The sequence below is a fragment of the Desarmillaria tabescens genome, assembly GCF_030435595.1.
Source record: "Desarmillaria tabescens strain CCBAS 213 chromosome Unknown EV420scaffold_10, whole genome shotgun sequence".
Classification (NCBI taxonomy): Eukaryota; Fungi; Basidiomycota; class Agaricomycetes; order Agaricales; family Physalacriaceae; genus Desarmillaria; species Desarmillaria tabescens.
The window spans coordinates 85,342-102,227 of record NW_026848309.1 but is presented as its reverse complement, the minus strand read 5'-3'; the positions used below and the strand labels follow the sequence as shown (position 1 = coordinate 102,227).

The window sequence follows — 16,886 nt, the reverse complement described above, 5'->3', positions numbered from 1 at the left end:
GTCCCAAGTCGCCGTCGGCAATATCAACGTAAGGTCGGCTACGTCCCACGTAAAGCAAGTATGGGATGAACAACTCGAAACGAAGTAAGCGTTCGATCTTAGGTTCCATTCCTGGTTTTGGCTTGAAGGAGGGTAGTTGGATTTGCATGGAAACCCACAGTAGGTCCCGCTGAGCCGCACGAATGTCTGTCGCTTCCCCAAATACTTTCTTCACTGCATCCTTCGCCGACAGCGGCAGGCCGCCGATAGACTGTACCACAATCCTGTGTACCGTAGGATTCGACGAAGAAGAGAACAACCAATGTAACGCTTTGGCTGACAAGATTCCTGACCGTTCTTGCACCACTTCCCTTTCCAGATCATCCAACGAACTTATGCCCTTCGCTTCAGGCTCGTAGAAAACAGATTCATCGTCATCATCATCCTTCTCTTCCACGAAGAGCGGACGGATATGCTTAGGGAATAGGTCCTGGGTAATATAGCGATAGGGAAAGTATACGAGATCCGACAGCGGTGTGCGGTAGGGGCATTGTGGGTATAGAATTAGTAGGAAGATGGTTATCAAATACGTCGCGTATGCAGCGACAGTGCCTATGCCGATGACCCAGGAAAGGCCAGGTCGGAGCGGTACAAGGAATATGACCAATCCGACAAAAAAGATCCCAAGTGCGAGGTGCATGAGGACGGGAAGAAGACCAATGATGACGAGAACATGCCACCTCTGGAATCCTCCGTATCGATATTGCCGAACATGACTTCGCTCCCGAGGCGTCCCTGAAGGAAGCGCGAGGAATTGATGGAGCCACTGTTTCACGAGCACGGCGACTAGGGCAGTTGCTAGACTAAGGGAGAGGCTCGTGAACCATAGCCCGTTCACCCAGACGTCCGTAGTTGCAGGAGTGAACGCGGTATACGGATTGAGAGAAGACACTGGAACGTTGTCAAGAGATGAACCGTTCGCAACGGCGCGCTGAATGAGGACCATTTCAAAGAGCAGGGCTGCCGACACCTGAGTATAATCCGCCTGTAAGCTCTGTGATGTTTGTGATACGAAGGTTGTCACCACCGCTGAGAAAAGACCAGCCTGAAACGTCTTCAGCGACGAAGAAAAAAATAAGGGCAGCTACTCACGAAACAAGAAGCACACCGACACTATCCCTCGATTCCCCGACCATCCTGGCGTCGTAATTCGTACTCTCGTCCACGTATGTTCTCCATACTCTCGCATTCGGGGCTGTCTCTTCGTAGATATTATCTTCGGGGTACTTGTCCTCGTAGTTGAACGGGTCATTGCCTAAGATAGCCTTCATTAGGCATAACTATAATAGCAGGGAACCGAACCAAGAGCCACTATACCTGTCTTTAAACCAGCATCTGGTCTGGACTTCTTCGCACCTCTATCACCCTCAACGCCGGCTCCTTCCTGTATTCCCGGACTCGAAGATGGTTCGACCCCAATACTATCTGAATTGACGTATTCCTTGCCAGTCTCCATTTTCTCTGGCCTCTTTTCGTTGTTTTGACGCAATTGCGAGCCATTATTCTGAGGCGACCCTTCTGGGCGGTCTTGTACATCGGAGATGCTTTCAGAAGAGCGTCTGCTGAATACTTCATCGACTCGGTGCTGGTCAGACATGGCCGGTCGACGGCTGCCCGCTGACACGATATTACAGATGGAGATGAAAAAACCCTGGTGGTCGACCCTGATCCGAGTGCCTCTGTACTGTTTAGCGCCGCGGCTGAGACTGAATGCAAGCGCCGTAAGCTGTGGTTCCTCCTTTGTGCAGGGAGCGGCCGGCTGGATAACATGGTGGATAAAGATAGAGGAATGCCTGCCGACCAGAAGGCTATGTCTCTCGCGACGCGGTCACGTTCGTTCACCCATCCTCTTTCTTTTTCCAGTGTTCAGTGTCTTCCCCCACCAAAGTTCCACTTGGACTTCAATCAGTCTAGAAGATGTTCAAGCAGCGGATGCTCACGCCGTGGAACGTTCCATATTCCTGATGCGCCTTCGTTTACTCTTGGCGACGTAACAGCACTGGCAACCCGAAGAACCAAATGCCAAGATATCCCCACTGCTTCAGCGCATGCTGTAATAACCTAGTTTCAAGTGGCGTTCTTATGTGCATTCATCTGGTATATGGGTAGGAGAAAAAGATTATGTAAAAACAAATTACGTGAAATCCAGCGAGTCCGTCAGTCAACCAAGAAATCCGACACGCTGACGTCCGGACGAAAAACCCTAGTCTTCGCGAAATCCTTTTATCAGTTTCGTTCAGATAAAACATGTCCTCCCCACCTATTTTGGGGGGTCCTCTGGCAGCGTGCTTTTGCCTGCCCAACAGAAGCACAAATATTTCCATTATTCGTCAAAATGGGAGTAGCATAAAGCAGTATATTGATCAAGATGAAAATACAAAAAAAGTAGAATAGCTGTCTTCGTCATGGTTTTACCAGACCGTCAAAGCCACATAGTAGCACGCCCCAAGGCGGGGTACGGCAGGATACAGGAATATGACGACGCACGCACCACCCTACATCAAACCCCACATCCAAGTCAACACCGAGGTGGTCTCGAACACAGAGCGAGCTAGATGGCGTTGCTCCTTCTCGTGAGTGCCACCCCGAAGGGCACACCTTCGCTCCCTCAACTATGAAAGTAAGAACGCCATACAGACGAGTTAACGCCTGCCGCCAGAGAGCTGACGCTTCGATGGTTGAGTCGGACACTTGAAAAAGAAAAAATAAAGCGGATCGGGTTTTATATATCAGATTGAAGCGGAGATCAAATAATAACAGGCCGCTCGGGCCGAAGTGGCGGCACGTAGTTGCCCTTTGACTACATTCACTCGACGGTTACAATGTCGCGTCTATCGCGCGCAAATCTCAAGGCCAGGGAGTCTGTTTTCGCCAGCGGACCAGAGATATACAAAGGCGAAATACAAGCAGTATGTCCGCCTAATCTAGCCGAATGCGTCGCGGCCATGGAGGACTGCTGTGAAGAGGTCAGACCCAACCTTTTCTCTGACGAACCACTCTGACATTGTGTAGGCATACGAAGCACAGATACTCCTCAGAAATGGGACTCATGACTACCCGCGAATGGCAAATGTTCTTCGGAATGAGAGAGTAAGTCAGCACCTTCAGTAAAGAATGAACGCTGACAACAAATTTAGGTCTTTCTCCTTATCGATGAAAGCACAGTCAAGAAGTATAAATCCGACTTGATAGACGAAGTTGAACCTGCGATACACGAACTCATAGAGCGAGCGGAACAAGGCCTCAAATCTCTCCAGCGAAAGCAGGCTCAGCTTCAAACGAAGGTTCATCTTTGTTCGTTGATTTTTCTTTGTTCACAGTATCTAACATTTCATGCAGGTACAAGTCGCAAAAACAGCAACTTCTCGACCCGCTTCAGGCACAATGGCGCAGCATAAGCTTGAGCAACGACGGTTACATATGCTCACGAAGCAACGTGAACAGTTGGAGGAGGAATGTGCGGCCCTGGAGGCGGAAGTGAAAGCATTGGTATGCGATACTCGTGATTTTTTAATGATCCCACCTGATGAAAGACAGGAATCTAAATCACGACAGTGACTCTCCAACCACCAACATCAAAACACGCGTCCTTCACCCGTAGCGTCGCCAAACCATCTGCCATTATTTCTGCAAGACATTCATATCCTACATCGCTTGCAATTCTCCTATCAACACCGCGTCGGCAATTTCTCCCGCTTCAAGTCTCTGAGGTCCATCAGACTTCCGCTGAGGCAGAACGACCAGGCCGTTTGCGCCACTCATACTGGCCACTCTACTTGACCTTTGGCCGCCCGTGCTGAACGCCTTTAATCCCGTTTCTCCGGCGCGTATCACGACTCTATGGAACTCCGTGCGAGGGTCCAGGGTCATAGACGATTGCAGCTGTGAAAGATGATCATCGATCAATTGTCCAGGACAGCAAGCAGAACCCATACCTGGACTTTCGCACGGGGTAACTGGCACAAGTTCTCTGGCCAGCCACCCAATTTGCGCAGTGCTGGCACAACGAAGATGTGGAAAGTGACGAGCGCAGAGGATGGATTACCTGGGAGTGCAAACACTGGCTTTACCGCCCCGCCAGTCCAGGGAATGGTAGCAAAAGTGGTGGGCTTTCCGGGTTTGATAGTGACGCGGCCAAAGTGTATGGTTCCGCTGAAATGTCTTTCGATGACCGGCTTGAGCAGGTCGGTTGGGCCCATCGACGTTCCGCCGGTGGTGATGAGGATATCAGCGCTATCGAGACCTTTTTTGATGGCGTCGACGTGAGCAGGAATCCTACAGAGAGTATATGGTCAGTTTGGCGACGAATGGGAAATGCAAAAGGCTGTACTCGTCGGAAACTATACCAAGGTCAACGACTTCGTATCCCAGGCCTTGAAGAGCGGCGTGAAGGGAGGGCCTGTTGGTATCCCATATCCCGCCCCAAGACGAGCCCTCGCTGAGAGGAACCGGCGCTTGCAGATCAACTAGTTCGTTTCCCGTACTCAGGATCCCCACAATCGGCTTTCGGTGCACTCTGACCTGGACCAGAGATATCGAACCTGACAAAATGCAGGACCAGGAGCATATCACGTACCTCCTTGCATCCAACAAAGGCCAAGGTACCAATCTCGCCTCCTGGACTCAGGATACGCTCGCCTTTTTGCAGGACTAAATCTCCCGTCTTGACATCAGATCCAGCGGCTCGGACGTTTTCTCCCTTGTCAACTTTGGCGAGGAGCTCGATTTCTACCTCTTCTCCATCTTCATCTGTTTTTGTAACTCGGGTGTCTTCGACCATGATCACAGTGTCTTCGACCATGATCACAGCGTCTGCCCCTGCAGGCAGTGGAGCGCCTGTATTGACACGGCATATCTTTCCAGGCGAAAGAGACTTGGATTGTTGTGGTGTTGTCACGGTGTACGTCCCGTTAGCGTCGATGGCATCGCCTGTCCAATGGATTTCTTAGCATGAAAGGTTCACACGACCGGAAACTCACAGATGACGGCGTAACCATCTACATTTGTTGTCGGAGTCGCTGGAACGTCGTGGGGGGCGTAGACATCCTGAGCTAATACATAGCCCGCTAGAGATGGTGTTACCTGTATACCATCAGTGCACATCAAGGATTGGCTTGTTGATACGTACCGGGAGAACTGTCTCCTCGAGGGGCTTAATCGTAGTCATGATCATATCCATAGCATCTTCGAAAGATATCAAAGGAAAGGGGGATATACGATGCCTCGTAGATACTGGTAAAGCTGTCAGAGATAGATACTCTTAGGAAATAGAAATAGAACCAGACCTGATGCAGATGGATCGTGAGTGATATTCGTTCGAGGTTGAGGGATGGTATGCCCATGATGGTCATGATGATGGGAGTGGTGAGATGATCCCATCTGCGAATGGACTTGCTGGCCTGTACCTCCCTTGATCAGCTCAAAAGCATGCTTCAGCACACCACCCTGCAAAAGAGCTTGGACATTCTCCGTGACAGCCTTGGTACTTCCCGGGAGAGTCACTACCAGCGTATCCTTGATCGTCCCAGCGACAGGCCGAGAAAGAGCTGCAAGCGGAGTATGCTTCAACGACGCCGACAGAAGAAGATGGACAAGACCCGATGCTTCGCGTTCGAGAAGGGGTGCGATGGCCTAGTAAAGCGGATGATTAGCGGGCCAGAAAGCATCACTGAAATGGCTGATCCTACTTCTGGTGTTCGGTCTCGCACACCGAACCCTGTCCCCCCAGTGGTAATAATGAAGTCGACAAGTCCCGTATCAGACCATAACTTGACGAAATGTTGTATCTGTTGTACGTCGTCTGGTACTATTTGACGGTTTGAGCAGGATAATCCAGCTTCTTGAAGGAGAGTAACTAAAGCCGGCCCTGATTTATCCGCAGTTGCATCTTTGAAAGCAGTGTCGCTAACTAGTAGGTTTAGTTCTATTCCTGCTATCTTCATGGATATACACCACCTGTTAAAACACCTACACGAATTGACATAGTGGATTTGAGCAGGTTAGATTACCGATAATTGATCGGAAACACTCTATGACGCAATAAGCAAGATGAATACATCTCTTCTCGGATTGTATTTACAAAAAAAGACGCTCGGCTCTGTACAATCCAATAGCTGCAGAAGCTTGTTGATGCGCTAGCTTATTCCGCTGTCTCCAGTCAAGACGCGGCTCTTTACCCTCCTCGGTAGCTTTCAGCAACCGCCTCTGCGCCTTGACAAATGCCTCCAGAGGGCCCCGTAGCTGCTCCGTCTCGTCAATGGACCGTATCTCAGGGTCTATCCGTGCCGAGATCTTGCGAAGAACACGGTGCGCGGGGGTATGCTGTATAAGTGTCAGCAGCGAGGAATCTAATATGACTTGGGTGAACGAAACGATCTATGGGAAGTTATGGTAAACCCGGCGGGAAGACAATGGGGGAAGAAAAATACGAACGTCATTCATGGGAGGTAAATCTGCGCCTTTCTCGTGCACCACCGCGTCCGCGACCAGTATACCCTTGTCATTCTTTTCGACTACTTTTTTCGACGGCATCAGGCGAACGTCCCTGCCTGACCACTGTGCTAGCCATCCCTCCAATACATCCAGTAAACACACAAGATCCTCAGCCTCAGGCAAACACCTCCGGATGGCTAGTCTCAGTGCAGCTGGGGAGCAAGAGTATTGCACGCATAAGCTGAGAAATTGCGGTAACGAAGGAATGTCGGCATTTAGAGGTGTGACACCGTCCACTTGCATAGCATCGTTGGATTTTTCTTGTCGATGCCGGGTTATTATGTAACGAAGAGTGTCGACAATCTCGACCTCCAATAGATCAGGGACCTTTTTCAAGGCCATACGTATCGATGTCTATGATGGGAAATGTTCAGTCAGACCCTCTCCACGAAGAAAGAGATTGACATACCCAGTCGTTCCGCAGTCTTAACAAACTCAAGAGTCCATTTTCGACCATACTGGCATTGACAACACCCCGTTCCAATAAATGCCTCACAACCTCCGACGAATAAGGAAAATTGGCAGGCTTTCCAGGTTGCAGCACGGTTATCAAAAGCTCCTTCACGAAGACATAGCGGAAAGGCACCTAGAACACAGTTAGCTATGTACGTTCTAAGATGACAATGGAACCCTACCTGAGATTCAGAATCCGTCTTGCCCTTCGACTTTTTCTCCCACTTGGTAAACAACATGCTCGCGCTCTGGGGCCTACCTTGCTCCATAGCTGAGCGCATCTCCGACAGAAGAGTCTCCTGCGGTCTATCGAGTTGGCTCGTCGATGGGCGTTTGGCAAGCCACGGAGCCGCTGACGCTGCTCGTCCCATTGCATTGGCTATTGTCGATGTTGGAGGAACCGTATAGGGAACTACCAACACGCTCGATCTTGACGTGGATTTCACCTTTTCCGACGAACCAGGTGATACTATCAACAGTGCCTCAGAAGATGCAGAAATGAGAGAAAGCGCCGTTTTGTCCTCTGAACCGGAAGGTATAGAGAGGCTGTGGGAGGCTAGGACAACAGAAAACCTGAGATCCCAAAGTAGGAGGACTATTTTTCGGTCTGGATTTGGGGTGATACCAGCGAAGAGAACGTGAGATGAGGTGAGGGCGAGAATGGAAGGGGACGCTAGGGGAGTAAGGTTGACGATTTCGGAGGTGGGGGATACTTCGACAGTAGAAGATATTTCGATCTGGAAAGAGTGCCATGATCCATTATGGGCTGAACAAATGGAAATCAGTCAAGGAAGCATCAGAGCTTTGAATTGACGTACAGAGGATCGTCAAGTAGCCAGAGGTACTGCACGAAATGTCTGATATATCCTAGAAATGTAATTAGTCCGAACTGCCAGTATCATTTCCCGCTAATGGTCGAACCTTTATCGGGATAGCGCTACTCCCAACGTCAGTGAGAGTGCGATCCTCCCCGACAGAAAAGGCTCGAGCACGAGTATTGCCATCGCAGGACTCTATAAGAAGTAGGACAGAGACTGCATTAGCGTCAGTCATGACAAACGAACAGGATTCCCGAGAGAAGCAAAAGCTTTTCAAAAAGTTGACTTGTTCGGGCGAATTATACGTGTGCAGGACTTTGCAATCGGCATCCAACAATGACACGCTTCCCTTGTTCGAATACGCGACGACGAGAGGGGGCTGATGGTGACAGACATACATCCCAGAAAGATCATGAGGTATCTATCTTGGAGTCAAATTAATGCCATAGAGAGAAAGAACCCGCTCGCCAACTTGCCAGAGAAGATTTCTTTTTGCTTTCAGCTAGGTTTGTTGAAGGGTCGTCTTTCCATGTCCATATTGTCTTGTTCTCCTCTTCCTTGGACAAATCCGAAGATGAGGCAATCGCCGCGTGGGTCGTATACACGGGTCCAGCACCGTCCAGACTGCAGTACGATATTGAGGGACAAGAAAATGAGGTCGCGGGTCCTAATGTGTGTGAGACGATAGGGTGCATTGTCGACACCTAATATGGCCGTGATTAGAGAGAAACGTGGATTATGAATAAACGAGACGCACATCCAGGATATGTACACCATCTCCTTGAGCAGCCACCGTCACATAGCCATCTGAGCCGGCAGACGTTGTGGTATGCGACGCATACACAGACGACTTGCCGCCCTTTTGAGATTTCTTTTGCAGCCGCCTGGAAGTCGCATAGGTAGAAAGGGAGAATGGCTCCTGGATAGAGGACTCCATGGCGGTGAAATTTTGGGAAAGAGAGTTCTGATTGGTCCTTGGACCGGTCCGAGGTTCCACGTGGCCCTCATCAAAAAATGGACTTGCACTGGTGCTCCTCGAACGAACGGAAGCAAATATGATCGCTCCTTCAGCAAGGATATGTTGATCAGTGTTAATAGTACAGTTGCAGACATCATTATCGTTCATCCCAGGTTTGTTTATCTTCGCCAGCTCTAATCGTTCCCACCTTTGATCTCTAGCTATTCGCTCAGCCCTACTCAAGCTATCGTTGACGCTCCTTGCAAATAATGTAATAGCGTCGGCAAGCGGCAGAGCCCGCTACCTTGATCTCCCTTATCGCGAAAGATTTGCCAAAGATGATACTTGTACAAGTGGTCTCGTGTTGGACCAGAGAATAGGTACATGCATAGAAACAAAAAGCTCGCGTTATTATACACCTTTAAATCGGCCGTGGGCTCTCATAAATGTTCAAGCCTGCAAAACGTTTATTAGTCTCCCCTAGGCAGACTCTGGATCTCTTGACAGACGAGCAGTCGACTTTAGCCTGGTGGAGTCACAACGTGTCCTCTCAGCTCATCGCTTCACCACTCTGCCTTAACCATGATACATACTATTGCATCTCGGGTACGGAGTTGAATTTTGAGTTACTGTCGCAGATTAGCACCCTTGCCGTTCTTTTTCCTGTTCAGGCAAGGTCTGTGGTGACAGCAGCTGCCATCTCCTAGTCTACTACAAAGTACGTTGAATACAATCCATAAATTTGGACTTCCACCAGAATTGTGATAGTATCTTCCGCAGCCAGTAGCACTGCTTTTGCACTGCCGTATTCCCCCCCCTAGACTCCACTGACAGCTATATATACACCGCGACCACCATGATATCCATCTGGCCCTGTTGCCATGAATCTCTACCAGACGAGCTCTGAGATACTCAACAATACCTACACTAACGAGTCGGGGCAAGCCATTTATAAAGTCTCGACTCCACACAAGTTCTCCGGGCGCGTCACAACTATCTCTCGCATCGTACCCTCAGATTACGAGCCCCCTCGCGTAGAAGACACAGACAGCTACGAACTTGGGAGTCTTCGGAAACGCAATCCTGTGCGGTCGGACAGTGATGGGAGCTCCATGGCCAGGGAACCCGAAGTGGACTTCAGAGATCGGTTTGCGCCACTGGGTTACATTGATTGGAAGATGTTTGCTTCATCTGTGATGCGATATAAGGGGGAGGAGGTCAAGGCAACTACATATTTGAAGAAGCAGGGCTGGGGATGGTATGGAAGGTGTGCTGCATTGGGTTATCTTCCAAGTATCGTGTCAGTGAAGCTACATCGACAGGCACCGCGTATTCAAGGGTCCCGATGGCAAAGAGTATAAATGGATATTGGGCTTTAGTATTCCCGAAGTGAGTACAGTTATCAACCGGTCTTCTGTACATCAAATCTTAATATCCATTTTTTAATTCCTTGTTGGCTCTTCCTCATAATTCTGTCTGGCATAAAGGTTTTATATATGGCTGTACATAGATGCTACATAAATATTTTCACGATTTTAGAACAATATTCTGAGGCGCAGTGAGTGATTTACGGGTGTACAAATGAATGGTCTTACATAATATATTCTGAGTCCTGGCTTCGGAGGCCCACCACAATTTACAGAATGCACATACAGCCCTGGAAAGTATCTCAATTTGAAGCATGGATTTTATACTAAATTTTAAGCACCAAAATCACCTGAGAATATCAGAGGAATGATGTTCTACACAGTGTACAAAGGAGTGGTGGTGTACAGAAGACCGGTTGATTACCGTAGAGGCTATCTTACCATGTTATTCCATACTGATACGTAAACATAGCTGATCCTAAACGACGGGTCGGAAACCCTAATCGCTAGATTTTACACAAGAAAACTTGGCGTCTTTAGTCCTGCCAACGCAAGACCGGCCTATCTGGAGATTCTTCCTGATGGAGAGCATATGGTTGATGTCATCTTCTTCACCTTCATATATATCGAGAAAATCCGTAAAGAGAAAGAGAGAGCCGCACGGCGTAGACGGGCTGCTGCAGGATCATAAGGACTAGCATGCGACTGTCACTACAATACAAGAATCTAATCTACTTTTCTTGAACCATATCCTTGACGCTCTTGATCCATCTCTCGAGTTCGCTCCCCCATAGTGCCATTTGTTGAATCTTGCTGCACGAGCAGCGCGAATTGGATCGTTTCCGAAGATGGACGCCTTTTCTTTCGACCTGGCGCAGGGGAGCTTGTGTACGGACCAATTCTCTCGCTGGCATTTTCGACTCTGAGATTTCACTGGCCTCAGAATGGACTTACAGTACATGTCCTGTAACCTCAAAAATGAGGAGATGCATCGACTATTGTCATTGAGGAGACCATACCTCTTTACACCTGCTACAGACCTGAAAAGGCCTGTCAACTCCAAGCTGTTGCGGTGTTTTCTGGCATGTGTGACAGTGATTGTGGATTAGAGAGCTACTCTTGATGAGGAAGTTAAAGTCTGTAGCTTTGGGAGCGACGTTTGGGGTCGTCGACATGGTGGATTCGAATTAGGAGCTGTAGCTGAACGATATTCTTCCCGCGGATCGCGTGGTTCTTTCATTACTGGGACGGTACAGAGACGGTACGCATCCGGCTTTCAGGTCCCCGGTGAACAATGCCGATTTCATGAGGTGTTAAACTTTCCACTGCGGGTACACCTATACTAATAATCAATAAGCAGCTATCTATCAGTAACATTGTTCTCAGCAAAGCAAACGTATCGGGTATATTCCAAGAAAACCGTAGGGTATAAGTCTCAATCGTCCTCCGAATCATAATCATCCGAATCGTCCATTTCTAGCATCTTTAGATGTAACGCCATCGAATAGTTCTCCTTGGCGCCTTCGACCAGCTGTTGCGCCATAGCCAAGTTCGCCGTCCTCGCACGGAGAACAGGAAGGCAAGCATTGAACAAGGGTATGATCTGCGTTCTGGCTGCAGTGGACTCCTTGTTTTCTTCGTCGTTACCTGGGGGATCCAAGTCAGTGATGCGTGTCTTCAACTCAATGGCTTCGTCCTGAAGACGGTCTGGTGGATTAATGAGAAAATGCTACGGTTCAAAGGGAATAGATGACAAACCAAGCTTTTCCATCATCGAGTTGAAGATGGTCAAAGGAGAAGGGCCTTCGGTGTAATCGAGGTCAAACTCTTGAGAAGCGATTTTGAGAGCCTCTGATTCGCATTCGGTGCACGAATCACCGTGAGACAGGAAATTTTGCATTATTATCGGCGCTTCCTTCGCGAACTGAGAAGTTGTCAGAAACGTGCCGGATGTGAAAAAAAAAAAGCCAAGGCACTTTATCAGAGGCAAGCTCGTCATAGAATTGAATCAATCTTTCAGCTTCAAAGCGAATACGTTCGTCAGATATGTTGGCTTCTTCGGCTTCTAGTTCCTTTGCTTTCTTCTCCAGGTCTCTCTGCATCGCATGGTTCAGGACATCGCTGGTTAGCAACGATAGCATATATAACCCACCTTTGCAGTCGCTTCAGCGTCCTTGAAACAGGCCTCGAGAGTAGAGGTCATGTACATCCAAGGGTACACCTGGGCTGCGATCTGGAGAGGGTCCGAGGACCTCTCAGGTTCTGGGCCTGCTGGAAGACTTGAAGTAGAATTGTCGTCCGCGAGCTTAGAAGTCGAGGATCCTTCCCCTGCGTCAGCGTCCTGGCCTTCCTTGGATGTGATATCCTCTTTCCTAGGCGCCGTATTCCCAGGCGCATCCGATTCATGGTGGCTATCATCAGGTGAAGCAGACCCTCCTGCCAAAGTTTCAGCCAGCTGATATAAGGATCCATTGTGTAGCCGTTACCGCCGCCATCAGCTAAAGCCGGAGCCCTGGGTGTCGTAGCAGACGCGGTGTCCATGCTTGTACGGGGAACCCACCGTTTTTTGGGGCAAGCCGAGTTCAAACTCCGCGGGTCTCGGGCCGAGCTGTTAAAGACGCCCGTTCGTCTATCACCCACCCATCGAGCGTGTCCGTGCGCTGTATCCCGTTGGCGCAGCGTGCGATACTGCTCTCCGACTCTGACTCCCATCCTCGTTTTTATCGATGGCGTTCCTCGCGGCATTCATCAAACCACTGGCATACATATCTGTTCCTGTCATTATACTCCGGTCGGTCGCTGCTTCGTCTCCCACGGGAAAATACTATGTGCGCCTTGGGATGTACATCGGTACCCTGACGTTCATCGCGACTTGGGGTGCTGCCATCGCAGCGGGGATGTCGCTGGTGAACATGCGATACGATGTGAATATCGTGATTGCGCGCTGTTTCTATGCTTTGGCGAGCAGGGTCATGAACATCGAAGTCGAGATAGAAGGGCAGGAGCATCTGGTTGCAGAACGTCCATCCGTGTTGATGATAAATCACCAGTCGTTTTTAGATATTCTCATCGTGGGCAGGTGAGCGTCTTTCTGCCTTTTACGCAATCCCGGGTCTGATTATGGATGCAGGCTTATCCCCCGACGCACGTCCATTATGGCCAAGAGTTCTATTCGGTGGACTCCTCTTGGTCCTTTCATGATCATGTCCGGCGCTATTTTCGTTGACAGAGGAAACAACGCGCGTGCTGTGAGCTCGCTAAAGGCTGCTGGCGAAACCATGAAATCCGGCGGTGTTTCTCTATATATGTATCCGGAAGGGACACGGCATCTTTCCGAAGAGAATAACTTGCTCCCGCTCAAGAAAGGCGGTTTCCACCTCGCGATACAGTCCGGGATCCCCATCGTCCCCATCGTCGCGGAGAATTATTGGTGGTTGTATCGGAAAGGTTTCTTCGGAACGGGAAAGATCAAAGTCCGAGGTATATATTCTGCCTTCCATATTGACATTCCATGCTTACTTTATTGGTGTAGCCCTTCCACCGATACAGACTAAAGGCCTAACCACAGAGGACGCTACTGCATTGTCAATTCGCGTCAGGGAACAGATGTTGGAGACTTTAAACGAGATATCAGTAAACACCCCTTCTCAAGGGAAGACGGTGAAGGAGTCGAGCTCATTGGCGACTGAGGCTGCAGAAGAAGCGAAAGTTGGCGCCACAGAAGGACACTCGGAGAAGACACCGGTACCGGAGGCGACTCAAACTTCGACGCCGAGCGAGAGTGGAAGTGATAAAGTGAAGAGCTCGATCAGTGAGAACGGAACGGAAACGGAGGAGGATGAGGGCATGGTCCTAGTTGGGCGACCAGCGTAATGCACAGTAATTATTCTTTCTTGCAAATTTACTATGGGGATAAACATTTACAATCGAAACCATCAGCCAGTGCCTTGGTGGGTATGTGGTACAGTTTTCATTGCCATGTCTTCTGACCCTCAAGGCGCCCCCTTCAGTCCGAATCTTTCCTGATAGAAGGATAATTCCTCCTCGATGGATCTTCTGATGCTGTCAGCCTTCCTCCAGCCATGTCCCTCCCCTTCGAATTCAATATATTTTACCGATCCACCGTTAGCTTCTATGGTTTTTGCCATGTCTTGCGTCTGCTCGGGCGGAACGATACGGTCAATGACACTAAAGTGTGATTGTTTGGGTTGCAGCCCGCATATCAGGAAATACCTCACTCACCCTTGCATAATCTAGACGTGATTTAAGTGAGACGAGTACCTAACACGTAACACATATCCACATACCAGTACTGGAGCCTTGATCTGACTCGCTTGATAGAATGGCGAACGCTTCTTCCACAGAGCCGAATCCTCCTCTAACAACGCTCCAACAAGCCCCGGAATATACTGCGACTGGAATTTATGACAGTTCACATGCAACGCAATAAGGTCCGACGCAGGGAACCACGCAGTCCCAGCTTTAAAGTTATCCGTTGTCGTGGACAACGTCTGCAGGGTCGTGAAGCCTCCCCCGCTGCGCCCACGGATCGCCGACCGGTTGACATCGATCAGCCTGCGCTTACCTAGCTCTCGCAGGGCTTCGACAGAGTCCCTAACGTCAACGACACCCCATTGTCCCTGCAAGCGGTCCATGTAATCTCGGCCGTACCCAGTCGATCCGTTATAGTTGAGATCGATCCTGTCATGGTAGTTGGTCTCAATCAATGGAAATGCTTGACCCTTGTTAGGATGATGATGACTTGCCATGCCCATCCGCGAGATGAATAGTATTGCTTGGTCCAATCGAGCGCCTGATCTAGCTGTTCAACCCTAGATTAGCACTAATAGACTAAAAACAGAATGGGACGATTGTTTACCATTGAGTTCGGCCCTCCATGAAGGTTAAAGATAGCAGGAGGTAGCTCCCCAGGTAAACCCCCAGAATAGTCAGGATTCTTGGGAAGGTATAGGATAGCATGAGTCGTCCTCCCTTCCGGAAGAACCTGTAACTCCACCGGTTCTGGTAGCGAGATGAGTCCTTTCGGAAAAGGCAAGTCAGTTCTCCCTCGCAGCACTCTGTATATGGGCTTTTGATCCTGCTCTGACCAACTAAACTCAATAACACCCGAGTTATCGTCAGCCTTCTTCCCTACAAAGACGACCTTGCCGTCACCCAAGCTGCGGACGTGTTGTATAAGAACAAATGGCGTCTCAACCGGGAGGAACTCCCGCGTATCGAGGCTGGCAAGGTAAAGCTGGGACCTCCCATTCCGGAATGACGAGAAGAGAACGCGGCGCTGGTCGTATAAAGCGAAACTAGAAAGTCCGAGGAACCATGAAGGCTCTCCGAATTCTTCTGGTATGACAACAGGTGACAGCGGCTCTGGCTGAGGAGTGGCACTAGAAATGCCGCGTAGTATCCATGGATTTAGATAGCCATCTTTGTCCGTTGTGAAGACGAGTTCATTCGCAAGTGTCCATGTTGGCTCTCCATTGATCTTTCCGTTCCCACCTGACACCAGGACCGCGGCTCCAACAGACGGAAACGCGTCCGCATCATCAGGGATAGAGAAAGGCGCCAACATCAGGTTGCTCGCTTGAATCGGCATATAAGGGAAATTCCTGTTCAATCGGTAATGTACCTAATGCTTCGACATCAGTCAAGAAACTTGGAGCATACCATTCTTTCCAGACGATGAAACGACCGTCCGGGCTGAAACGCGGGTTGCTGTAGAAATCGGAACCACTAGCTATTATCTTACTCTCTTGCGTCAGAGTGTTGATCGCCACAAGGGAAGTCTTGATGCCTGAAGCACTGTCGACGGTATGGTCCTCGAGAATAGACACAAGCCACTTTTTGTCTTTGGGGTGCAAAGTGAAATCACCGTAGCGGTGACTGGGGTTCTCTGCTTGACAGGATGTGAGAGGCTGAACAGGCAAATGTAAACCCGGCAGTTACCTGGTGTCACTGCAGTTGGTATAGACCGTTTAGCCGTGTCAACCACGTACACCCTGCCGTCCGTGATGTTCGAAAAATAGACTCGTCTATCGTGCGCCAGAGCAGGAGCACCGCCGTACTCGTGAATACGAGAACGAGCATTCCAGCTCGGTCCGTATATGTCTCGGTTGTCAGATGCTGAGACTATGGCATTCCTTCCACCTAAGCGTTCAAACCATCAGCACCCTGGTTCGCCAAGTCAAAACTGTCCATCCAAGCTACCTTCTGAGGGTCTCGACTCGAGAACATATAGTTCCCGGGTAATATCATCCACAAGTAAATCTTCAACACTGAGACCCTGACAGTCTATATATCGAGCAGGACCTCGATATAATGGACAGAGTACTCACCGCTTCAGATATTAGTTTTGCGTCAATGGGCGACTTCCAGGTCCCGTAAGGCGCACAAAGTGGTGACGAAGCGTTGGGGCTCATTCTGCTGAAGTTCTGAGCTGGGCCCTGCAGTTGTGGTTGACTGGTTCAAACCAAGCCCGGGTATGTGTACGTATGGCATTGATGCAGGTGAAGCATCCGACTCATCGCGTCATCAATCAACGGTAAGAATGGATCATTCTGGATGGAGGCAGAGAAGCGGGGGATTCGCAATTACTTCAATAGTAATGCTTCACATGGTGAAAATCAGATTCAAAGGAAGTGATGCATGATCGCAGTGTAAAACCCTCCGAACTCGGGTCCCGGTCCGTGATCCGGCGGGGTACAAGGTTTTCTCACATCTTAGGCTTCAAACGCCGTTTACATT

At 49.5% G+C, this 16,886-nt stretch overlaps 7 protein-coding genes across 7 annotated transcripts; 3 read left to right on the top strand and 4 right to left on the bottom strand.

The window, feature by feature from the left end:
• Positions 1–631: 631 nt before the first annotated feature.
• EV420DRAFT_1266005 (uncharacterized protein) lies at positions 632–1,310 on the bottom strand (the record flags this gene model as incomplete). Its single annotated transcript, XM_060467303.1, has 2 exons — positions 632–1,093; positions 1,137–1,310. Coding segments are annotated over 2 exons (636 nt in total), but the record flags the coding sequence as incomplete, so codon positions are not given.
• A 1,528-nt stretch (positions 1,311–2,838) lies between these two features.
• On the top strand, positions 2,839–3,764 carry EV420DRAFT_120113 (Spc19-domain-containing protein). The gene is made up of 5 exons (XM_060466331.1): positions 2,839–3,005; positions 3,052–3,129; positions 3,177–3,323; positions 3,379–3,528; positions 3,577–3,764. Exons 1-5 carry the CDS (start codon positions 2,862–2,864, stop codon positions 3,595–3,597), a joined length of 540 nt encoding a protein of 179 aa, XP_060333374.1. The 5' UTR covers positions 2,839–2,861; the 3' UTR covers positions 3,598–3,764.
• Positions 3,685–8,739, bottom strand: EV420DRAFT_1639932 (uncharacterized protein; the record flags this gene model as incomplete). The annotated part of the gene is made up of 18 exons (XM_060477035.1): positions 3,685–3,921; positions 3,975–4,314; positions 4,370–4,560; positions 4,616–4,968; positions 5,019–5,121; positions 5,168–5,271; positions 5,325–5,670; positions 5,727–5,994; positions 6,048–6,068; positions 6,119–6,414; positions 6,472–6,885; positions 6,941–7,117; positions 7,167–7,750; positions 7,803–7,851; positions 7,906–8,018; positions 8,201–8,227; positions 8,275–8,506; positions 8,560–8,739. The coding sequence occupies 18 exons, from the start codon at positions 8,737–8,739 to the stop codon at positions 3,685–3,687; spliced, it is 4,035 nt and encodes a 1,344-aa protein (XP_060333373.1).
• Positions 8,740–9,574: 835 nt separating this feature from the next.
• On the top strand, positions 9,575–10,818 carry EV420DRAFT_1304852 (uncharacterized protein; the record flags this gene model as incomplete). The annotated part of the gene is made up of 4 exons (XM_060468464.1): positions 9,575–9,825; positions 9,892–10,027; positions 10,071–10,149; positions 10,600–10,818. The coding sequence occupies exons 1-4, from the start codon at positions 9,642–9,644 to the stop codon at positions 10,816–10,818; spliced, it is 618 nt and encodes a 205-aa protein (XP_060333372.1). The 5' UTR covers positions 9,575–9,641.
• A 744-nt stretch (positions 10,819–11,562) lies between these two features.
• EV420DRAFT_1639930 (uncharacterized protein) lies at positions 11,563–12,668 on the bottom strand (the record flags this gene model as incomplete). The annotated part of the gene is made up of 5 exons (XM_060477034.1): positions 11,563–11,834; positions 11,886–12,051; positions 12,104–12,223; positions 12,280–12,563; positions 12,614–12,668. 5 exons carry the CDS (start codon positions 12,666–12,668, stop codon positions 11,563–11,565), a joined length of 897 nt encoding a protein of 298 aa, XP_060333371.1.
• A 185-nt stretch (positions 12,669–12,853) lies between these two features.
• Positions 12,854–14,000, top strand: EV420DRAFT_1265922 (uncharacterized protein; the record flags this gene model as incomplete). Its single annotated transcript, XM_060467297.1, has 3 exons — positions 12,854–13,206; positions 13,258–13,607; positions 13,660–14,000. 3 exons carry the CDS (start codon positions 12,854–12,856, stop codon positions 13,998–14,000), a joined length of 1,044 nt encoding a protein of 347 aa, XP_060333370.1.
• A 119-nt stretch (positions 14,001–14,119) lies between these two features.
• On the bottom strand, positions 14,120–16,561 carry EV420DRAFT_1266119 (alpha beta-hydrolase; the record flags this gene model as incomplete). Its single annotated transcript, XM_060467309.1, has 8 exons — positions 14,120–14,315; positions 14,421–14,845; positions 14,890–14,949; positions 15,007–15,751; positions 15,810–16,038; positions 16,089–16,289; positions 16,350–16,425; positions 16,478–16,561. The coding sequence occupies 8 exons, from the start codon at positions 16,559–16,561 to the stop codon at positions 14,120–14,122; spliced, it is 2,016 nt and encodes a 671-aa protein (XP_060333369.1).
• Between the last annotated feature and the right edge of the window lie 325 nt (positions 16,562–16,886).

Excerpts from the sequence above, each read along its gene's own strand:
- EV420DRAFT_120113 (XM_060466331.1), top strand. The coding sequence starts at position 2,862 with ATGTCGCGTCTATCGCGCGCAAATCTCAAGGCCAGGGAGTCTGTTTTC. Across the intron at positions 3,324-3,378 it reads AGGCTCAGCTTCAAACGAAG|GTACAAGTCGCAAAAACAGC; the intron begins GTTCATCTTTGT and ends CATTTCATGCAG. Across the intron at positions 3,529-3,576 it reads AGGCGGAAGTGAAAGCATTG|GAATCTAAATCACGACAGTG; the intron begins GTATGCGATACT and ends GATGAAAGACAG.